Here is a 9,486-nt window from a genome sequence, read left to right as displayed (position 1 = left end):
GAGCTTTGAGGGGCTTTGTTGTGGGCAAGGTGGCAGTGGGCAAAAAAAGGCGGCGGAGTACGGAGTACTCCCTGCTCAAAGTGGTTTAATGCATACAGTACGGGACTCCACAGGGGACCTAAAACAGTGTTCATCTTCAAGTTTATTCAAATATGTTATTATTTGTTTTGTGTGGTGTATTGAATGAATCCTTTGTATGACTATTGGTGCATTAATGAAAGGAGTTCCGCGAGAACGCAGCAGGCAGGCTTTTAGCTTTTCAATATACCAGGTACCTACCTATTCTACATGGATCCTTGGCTCGATACTCAGTGACGAGTCCATCGGCCTTGCCCTTATGTACCTAGGCAAGTGACACTCGACGAGGATTTTAGTAATTGTAGCTGGAAGTGACCTCAGTCCAGATCTTGCAACGGAGTTTGCTGAATCGTACTACGATAGACAAGAGCTTATGCCTCGGATGAGAAGACTTGTAAGCCAATCGAGGTTTCAATTCTCAGCCTGTTATTTTGTCCAGTTCACCTGACGATGGCTTACTCTCCTCAAGCCGACAGCATATTGCTATACTAAGTCCATGCCGAATAGCCGTGATCACTTGACGTATGTCTGACACGGGGTAGAGCGGAGTGAACTCACTATCGAATGCATTTCATGCTAAAAGGCCAACAGTACATAGTCCTTCGAGCTAGTGACAGTGTCAGTCAGTGCGCTCTCCGTCCTAACTGCCACCCCTAAGTGTCTACTACAGAGGAAATAGCCTGTCCTGGATTTCAAAGCTCAACTCGAAGCAAAGATTTGGCAGCAAACCACGGCTGAGGACTTCAGTGCAAGAAGCCGTCCGTGACGCAGTATGCAACACTGCCATTGTTCCGTTTCAGAAGTGCACGCTTATCAATCGGCGTCTTGGGCTGACGAATCTCGTTGGAAGCCCTGCAGCAGATCACAACGGGGTCCTTGCCTACCTTGGTGCTAGGATTGAACCCGGGATGGCCCATATACTCCATAGTAGGCACGCGACTGGCCATAGGCACATCTCTGGAAATATTCTTGACTAGGCGAAGTACAATCTATGACACTGTCAACCTGCGAGGCGAGCAAATGTACTCGTTGAAACCTGGATATGCGGGGGAAACAAGGGAGGTGCCGGGCTACTCAGGCAACACGAGTCATGGCCGCTCTCCTGACTCACGCTGCCTGGCAGAGACTTGACCCGAACCGTTAATGCTTTCTCGCACACCAAATACAAACAACGCACACACACCAAGTCTTCTACCATGTCTATCTCTAGTATCTCATACGAAGGCTGTAGGGCCATGAATCCCACCGATGCAACGTCACTAATCCTATCTGACAGGGCGATGCGTCAACGTCTCCCGATCGACAGGTTAATGCGTTTCAGTGCGACTCTACGTCTCTTCGGTATCAATGTATCTCGATGACGATCGCTGTTTGACAGCATGATCTTGGACGGTCTCAATTGTTTGAATTCCATAGGTTGGATCGATCTTCCTTTCTTTTTATTTGTGTCGGTTCTGTTCGGCGTCGCCGTAGTTACAAAGCTATATATGTGTTCCCATTGGCCGTGTTCAATATGACTCCAGCTGTAGGCTTCGAGACCAGTACTATGAGTAGTAGTAGACAGTAAGTCTAACAGAATGCCAGAAAAGCATGGGGAGATAACTTGCATGACAGCGACCCAGGCGGATCTCTCCGACAGAGATCACCACTTCGGGAAGAGCAGTCATTTTCCCATGTCCTCATGGGGAAAGGGAAAAGGCTCAAAAGAGACAAAGGTTGGGATGCCGCGCCAAGAAAAGCAGCTACTAGCCTGCGACTGCCAATTGTGGAAAGAAGAAGGAGGAGAAGGAGCTTGTTTCCCCGGACAAAGAAAGAGCAGTCCCAAGTCGACTTTCAACTTAAAAGGCAAGAGCGGGGACCAATATCCACTACTGGCCGCAGTCTGATTGGGCATCGCGTGTAGCCCCATGACTGCCTGTGTGCGTCGGCCTGGACCAATTAAACCCAACAGGGTGGGCGCCCACTGTGCCACATCCGGCCACTCTGGGATGATCACCACGCCCGAACTCTGTCTTGTACTATGAGGATGTTCTAACTACACTCGTCGTCCATGGATACCCTCGCTTTGCCGGAAACGTCTGGTAACACGGCATCGCCCGACACATATCCAATAGCAATTATTGTCTCTCTGCATGATGCGGTCAGTTTCACCATGTAATCCGCTGTGTTGATCAACAACTTGACCAGTCAGTCGACTGGTCCATTTAGCCTACTTCGTACTATGTAAGTTCGTCCCTAGTCTACAGAGTAGGGCCGGACTTTGAAGGAAGGCGGAGTTAGTGAATAGCGAGGAAAGTTTCGCTAATGATGTCCCGAGAAAAGCCAAGCTATTGCTGTCGCCGCTTCGTTGCTTAAGCGATGCTTAGCAGATATGTATACAGTATGTGATCGGTGTGATGTCAATTCATCACCACTACTCCCTCCGGAATGGAAGAGAGAAATAAATCGTCCCCGTCTTCGTTTAGCGTGTCGAACTACGTAGTACGCTATGCCAGTTCAGGAAGAATATCAGAGTATCAGCTTGGTTCGGCGATTAATTCTTACGCCGTGCAAAGCTCCATCAACATCCCTCTCCGGCTGCAAGTGACTTACTTGCAAGTTGTAACGCTCCCTGCCGAGCCCCCAGCGTGAACCATATGGGCATTGCCCATTGCAGACCCAGAAATGGGTGGTGCATCATGGCGGAGAGAACTCTCATCCCTGCCTAGATACTGTTCGTGGTTGGTCAATGGTGTGCATCAAGGGGCCACCACATGGCCAGTCTGATTCCACATGGAAGTACTCCGTACGCCGTATGGCATACTCAACAACGCGAATACTTGGCTGCGCGCAACCTGCTCAACCACTCAGTTGCGGGGAGGTTGTGACTCTCATCTCTTATCTCCAGACATTGGAGAAAGCCTACAGTAGTATGTCCGGAGACTCCACATCATGCGTGCCATGGGACCACCGCAGAAAGAAGAAATCCGATACAACGTCGTATTCCCGGGCCATGCAGGCGGGGGACTCAATGTGAGATGAGTGATAAATTCACTCGGGATCGGCACGAAGCTGGAAGCTTGTATCCATACTGCGTATTTAAGTAGTTGCCCCCGTCTACCTTCTCCCTATGTCACTTCCCTCTTTTCTCTTCTCGGTTGTTTCCTTGCAGTAGAAATTCTTTTCCTTCCTAGAGAGGTAATCTTCTACCTTCACCGATCTCTTGGGAGTGTAGAAGAGACACAAACGACGATGCCTATCGGTAACATCTACGTGATCGCAGCCACCGCCGTCGTTGGTGGTGGTCTGTTTGGTTTCGATATTGCCTCGGTGTCGGCCCAGTTGACCGAACCAGCCTACTTGTGCTATTTCAACCAGGGTCCTGATGGCCCTCCATTCAATGACAGCCCGACCTGTAGTGGTCCTACTTCTCTGCATCAGGGAGGTATTACTGCGGCCATGCCTGCTGGTTCCTGGCTTGGTGCTCTTATCTCTGGTCCCGTCTCTGACCGCATTGGTCGTAAATGGTCTATCATCATCGGTTGCATTGTCTGGTGAGTTTGTCGACCCTTCTTCTTTCAGCTGTGGTATGACTTACTGACTGCATGTTTCAGGATGGTCGGTTCTACCCTTACCTGCGCCTCGCAGAACATTGGTATGCTTGTTGTTGGCCGTGTTATTAACGGTCTGGCCGTCGGTTTTGAATCTGCCCAAGTTCCCGTCTACATCTCCGAGATTTCACCTCCCACTCAGCGTGGCCGTTTCGTCGGTCTCCAGCAGTGGGCCATTACGTGGGGTATCTTAATCATGTATTACATCTCCTTCGGCTGCTCGTACATTGGAGGCCAGACTCCCCAAGACTACAACACTGCTGCTTGGCGTATTCCCTGGGGTCTGCAAATGCTCCCCGCCGTTTTCCTCGGTTTCGCCATGACCTTCTTGCCCGAATCTCCTCGTTGGTTGGCCCGCCAGGACCGCTGGGAAGAGTGCCACGCTGTGCTTACCCTCGTCCACGGCAAAGGTGACCCCAACCACCCTTTCGTCCAGGTTGAATTGCAAGATATCAAGGAGATGTGCGAGTTCGAGCGCCGCCACGCCAATGTCACCTACCTCGACCTCTTCAAACCCCACATGATCAACCGTACCTTGATTGGACTCTTCACTCAGATCTGGTCTCAACTCACTGGTATGAATTGTATGATGTACTATATTGGCTACATCTTCACCATGGCTGGTTACACCGGCAACGCTGCTTTGTTGGCTTCTTCCATTCAATACATCATCAACGTTATCATGACTCTGCCTGCTTTGATCTTCATTGACCGTGTTGGTCGCCGTAACTTGATGTTACTTGGTTCGACCCTCATGGCCATCTTCATGTTTGCCAACGCCGGTATCCTGGGTGCGCACGGTGTCGTTGTTCCTGGTGGTATTGGTGGCGTTGCCGCCGAATCCATGAGAGTCTCTGGCGCGCCTGCCAAGGGTTTGATTGCCTGTACCTATCTCTTCGTGGCTTCCTTTGCTCCTACCTGGGGTCCCGCCTCGTGGATATACCCACCAGAATTGTTCCCTCTACGTCTCCGTGGTAAGGGTGTCGCCATGGCCACGTCTGGTAACTGGGCCTTTAACACTGCATTGGGTCTCTTCACTCCCGTTGCTTTCGCCAGCATCCGCTACAAGACTTACATCATCTTTGGTGTTTTCAACGTCGCCATGACCATTCACGTCTTCTTTGGTTTCCCTGAAACTGCGGGCAAGACCCTTGAAGAGACTGAGGCTATGTTCGAGGACCCCAACGGTATCAAATACATTGGAACCGCTCCTTGGAAGACTGGCGTTTCCTTCAAACGCATGGCTGCTATTGAGAGTGGTGCTGTTGATGTCAAGAGCACCTTGGCTGGTACCAATCTCCACGTTGAAGAGGCCTCTCCAGCCGCCGAGGACAAGGCTGTTGAGTCTACTGCTGCGGTTTAGGCGCTTTACCAAATGTTTCGTCACATGCGAGAAACTCTCATGGTTGCAGGTGGCTGAGTCTTCGCGGTCGCTGCGGTGGAAGTTCAGTTGTCATTCTTTTGTGTGAATAATATATGGGCTGACTGGTCAGTCAGTTTAAGATAATGATCTATACCCAGCTGTTTACAGATGTATCTGTTTTATAGTTATATACCCTGGTCCATTGCAGATATATCTGATATATAACTACCTACTTTAGCATTCTGTCGAGTAATGGGTGAAGTCATTCTTACCGTACACGGTTTCTTATGGTTACGAACTCGCTAGTAGGAACCTGTTCCAGGAGCTCCTTGAGCAGTTGAGTATACGCAGACCACCTACAGCTAGGGCTATGAAACCCCAGAGGCCTCAAAATCATAGTACACGCATACTGATGCTAAATACCCAGTGACCCTACAGTACCCCACCAAAGATCTCTTGCTCTTTCCCAATATCCATGGACCCCAAGAGCATCAAAATGATTTGCGATATTTGTACCCCGCACTCGATACTGGCAACATACTCTGTACAGAGTAGTTAGTACATAGTAATTTGCAAACGCGTAGTTAAGTAGTTATCTCCGGCCCGACCTCAATCATTCCTGACTAAGCAATACATCCACTGCCCCACCACATCGCCGACTAGCGCCAAATCCCAATCTTTTCAATAACAATGAGAAATTATGACTCACTTTCGCGGCCTCTGTTTGGTGGACATCTTTCTATGTGTAAGGTATGTAATTTTGGATCCTTTGTATTACGCCTGTTTTGTGAAATGGGGGGTTTAATTTTATAACTATAGATATATTTTTTTCTCTTATCTTGTATTTTTGGGTTTTATCTCTTTAAATCGATGGACGTCACTTCTACATTGCAGAGTAGAGTTATAATATAGGCTAGCCCCCTAGGTAGGACACCTTGAAACTACATATGTACAAGGGTCGACTGACTCTGCACTGAACGAGGGGGCTTTCAGATCTAACGAGTTTGGTGAAAGGACGTCGAGCCAGGCAATCGGCTCTGAAAAATGCGTCCCTAGCAACATTGAAGTATGTAGGTATATGTCTTGATGATTTGGAGATCTCATCTCCACAGACAGACAGATATACAAGACAGAAAGTGGAAGAATCGCAAGAGCTGCTGGAAGACAAAGATGGTTATTATATACGTGCTATTCCTTGTAGGCGTACGTACATGACATACTTTTAGCATTTCGTAATCATTATGATAAATAGTTACTGTTGTTGCGTTGTTGGATCATGATGAGCAATAATGAGTACAACCGCTCGGCATATCGGTATATGGTGAACGAGGGCTAGGCAACTCTCACTTAAGGCATACAACAGACCTGGGCTTGAAAATCAAGGAATAGTTCCTGATATTGCGAATACGAATCTACAGAAAAGATAGAATTGTCTACAATGGACTCATACCCGAAGGGGAAAAAAGTTATATTGGTATCACTAACAACAATAAAACTACTTCTTCATCTCCAACAACTTCCTCAGCGCCATAACTTCACCTTCCCACTTCGCAACCTGTAGTTTCAAATCATCCCTTTCCTTTGTAACTTTGCTCAGCTGAGACTGCAAATCAGAGACATGGTCTTGTTTCCGTTGCCGGAAGCGTCGCGCAGCCATGGTGTTGCGACGACGTTTTTCGACGATGCGCTCTTCTTCGGAGTCTTGGGCGCTGTTGTTACTTGATAGATTGAGGCCCGTTGATTCAGCGCGAGACCGTTTTTTCGTGCTCTTGCTGTTGGTATTGTCCAGGTCGATAGAATGAATGTGACTGAGTGTGGGCGAGACGGAAGAAGATGGAGGAGTGTATTGTTTGGGAGCGAGAAGAGGTTGTTGATGTTGTTGATGGAATTGTGTTACAAGAGGGTGGAAGTCTCTTGAAGGTATAGATGACATGGTCGTAGAACCGACTGAAGTAGTCGGGGTAGAGTAAAAGTGGTCCATATTCATATTGCCGATGTCGACCGAGGGAGCGAGAACGCTTCCTCCATCAGACATGTTCGCGGGGGAACAGGTAGATGATAAGTCTTCGACAATAGTAATATGAGGTGCACTAGTGGTCGGCTTGCTGGTAGGCAACTCCGGACTAGTCGTGGTGGCGGTAGTAATACTAAAAGCCTGACCCTGGCCACTGCCAAAGTCAAGCGGGAAATCAAAGAATAATTCACCCTGCTGCTCAACAACAGAGGTCGGGTTTGCGAAAAAGTCCGGATCCAAAACCCCAGTAAACTGATCTAGTGATAAATCCGGTGCAGCACAGGCCACTTGATGAGAAGCCGACCATAATGATGGTGATGTATTATGATCCGACAAGGGAATGGAATGCGGAGAAGAAGTAGACGAAGATGATGAAGACGAAAAACTGTTTTGGGAATCACGCTCAAACAAGGAAAAATCAAAAAACGAAGACTCTTGTTGCTGCTTGTTAAGCTGCTGGTCGGTTGCTTCTATAGCGTATCTCTGCTGGTTGGTAGTGCTCCATGGTGGCACAGGTGGATCTGGAAGAACCGCTGACCATGTAGATGAGATTGTGGAAGTAGAGAGAGGACTGCCCTAGAGGCAATGAGAAGCAGGACCTAGAGTCCTGCACTGAGCGCTGTCAACGTGGAAGTTTTCCGGTCTGTTTTTTCTCGGTGGTGAAGAGAGGAGAGAAAGAGGAAACAGAGGAGGCGACTTGGCTGGTTTTAAGTTAGATGGTAACGAGCAAAACGTAACGGCTGGGTATTGACCTTGTAAACCTGGTAATGTAACGGGTCTGTTACAGGGCTGTAAACTGGGCTGTGCTGGCCAATCAAACTTGAAGGAGAAGGAGCGGCTCCCAAGAATTGAGTCAGTTCTACTCTGATTGGTCAATTGGAGACAAGCGGTTACATTCAACACGAACAGAGGTGGCAGTGTACATATCATATCGTACGTATTATACAGACTTCCAAGGAGGGAAAACGTCGCACTGTACGGATACTCCGTAGAATGATATTATTCACTTTCATGATGGAAATGAGGAAAAAAGACACAGTACTATATTCTCATACAATCATTGACAAGGCAAGCCAAGGCAAGGTAAGACACCAATGCCGACTTGACACCGACAGGAATGTCCCTTTCTCTCCCAGACTCACCACATAACATTGGAACGTAAAATCATAAATCTTTCTTGCTTTCTTCGTTCTACCAATCGCAGCTCTCTGCCAACAGCTGAGCTAGCTTCTCCAGATATTTCTTATCCACATCGTCGAAGCCTGCGGGCTCGGTGCAATCGATATCGATAATGGCAACGGTCTAGCACGAACAGTTTAGCCATCGGCTCGTCCTCCTTCTTTACGGGGTCTACATACCTCTCCATCAAACATGATAGGAACCACAATCTCACTCCGACTATCCGCGTCGCAGGCAATATGTCCCGGAAACTCCAACACATCCGGCACCACAACCGTCTCCCTTTTCTGCGCCGCCGTTCCACACACTCCGCGTCCGAACCGAATCTCCTGACAGGCCGGTTTACCCTGGAACGGACCTAGAAGTAACTTCTTGTCGTGAGACGAGGCGTAGCTCGTGGAGATTGTGGTTGTGGTTAAGCCGGAGATACTGTTTGAGCGCTTGGGGGACGCGAGCAGAGGGAAAAGGTCATCGCGGACGTAGAAGCCAGCCCAGTTGACGGCTGAGGAGGGTTTGGGGAGGGAGGCGTAGGCGTGCCATAGTAGGGAGGCTACATTTGCGAGGTTGCTATAAGTTGTAGATTAGTTTCCATTCCTGTCGATTTGGTGGTCGATGATGCGGGGTGTTTCACCTAACCTAACAACATAACCACGTTAGCAACGGCGCTATCTTTCAATTGCACTTGCACAATGGAGACATACCCAATTCCGTTGCCCAGTCACTAATCCCGTCGCTTGGTCAATTACCTGAACGTACACCTCCTCCTTGGACGCACCGGCAGCGAAAAACGAAGAATCGGCGTGGGGCTAGCAGGCCACGTGAGCGTTGTGCGACGTGCAATTCAGACAAATTCCAGATAAGACGGCGATCTTTGATGCTTATCATGTCGCATTGCATGATAGAGGAACAACTGAACCGAGGCTTTGTATGAGATTGTGCATTGGACTTACCATGTTAGAAGTATAGGTATCTTTTGCCGGAGATACTCGTAATCGCTCGGATAGTACAAGCTCGGCTGACTCTTGCGTAAATAATCGTGTAGATCAAAAGCCAATCGTTGTCAACAAGACCGACAAGACACAACAACTATCAAGCCTGCATCGCGGGACGTTCGGTTCAATTGTAATAATGGAATAGGACACCGTCGAAGGCAAAAGCGAACGTACGTTAATGAAAGAAAATGATGGGGGGAAGAAAGAAAGAAAGAGAGGTAAAGTTTCTTTTTTGGTTCCCGGCCGTGATGCTCAAAAAGAAAACATAAG

General features: G+C 48.5%; 2 protein-coding genes across 2 annotated transcripts; one reads left to right on the top strand and one right to left on the bottom strand.

Annotated features, from left to right (window-relative positions):
- Positions 1-3,309: 3,309 nt before the first annotated feature.
- Positions 3,310-5,031, top strand: EYB26_000641 (uncharacterized protein; the record flags this gene model as incomplete). The annotated part of the gene is made up of 2 exons (XM_054259957.1): positions 3,310-3,611; positions 3,672-5,031. The coding sequence occupies 2 exons, from the start codon at positions 3,310-3,312 to the stop codon at positions 5,029-5,031; spliced, it is 1,662 nt and encodes a 553-aa protein (XP_054115932.1).
- A 1,495-nt stretch (positions 5,032-6,526) lies between these two features.
- EYB26_000640 (uncharacterized protein) lies at positions 6,527-9,177 on the bottom strand (the record flags this gene model as incomplete). Its single annotated transcript, XM_054259956.1, has 6 exons — positions 6,527-7,616; positions 8,241-8,347; positions 8,404-8,791; positions 8,856-8,860; positions 8,926-9,030; positions 9,175-9,177. 6 exons carry the CDS (start codon positions 9,175-9,177, stop codon positions 6,527-6,529), a joined length of 1,698 nt encoding a protein of 565 aa, XP_054115931.1.
- Positions 9,178-9,486: the final 309 nt, after the last annotated feature.

This window comes from Talaromyces marneffei, chromosome 1, assembly GCF_009556855.1.
Source record: "Talaromyces marneffei chromosome 1, complete sequence".
Classification (NCBI taxonomy): domain Eukaryota; kingdom Fungi; phylum Ascomycota; class Eurotiomycetes; order Eurotiales; family Trichocomaceae; genus Talaromyces; species Talaromyces marneffei.
The sequence above is the reverse complement of the archived record's forward strand: the minus strand, read 5'-3'. Positions and strand labels throughout refer to the sequence as shown.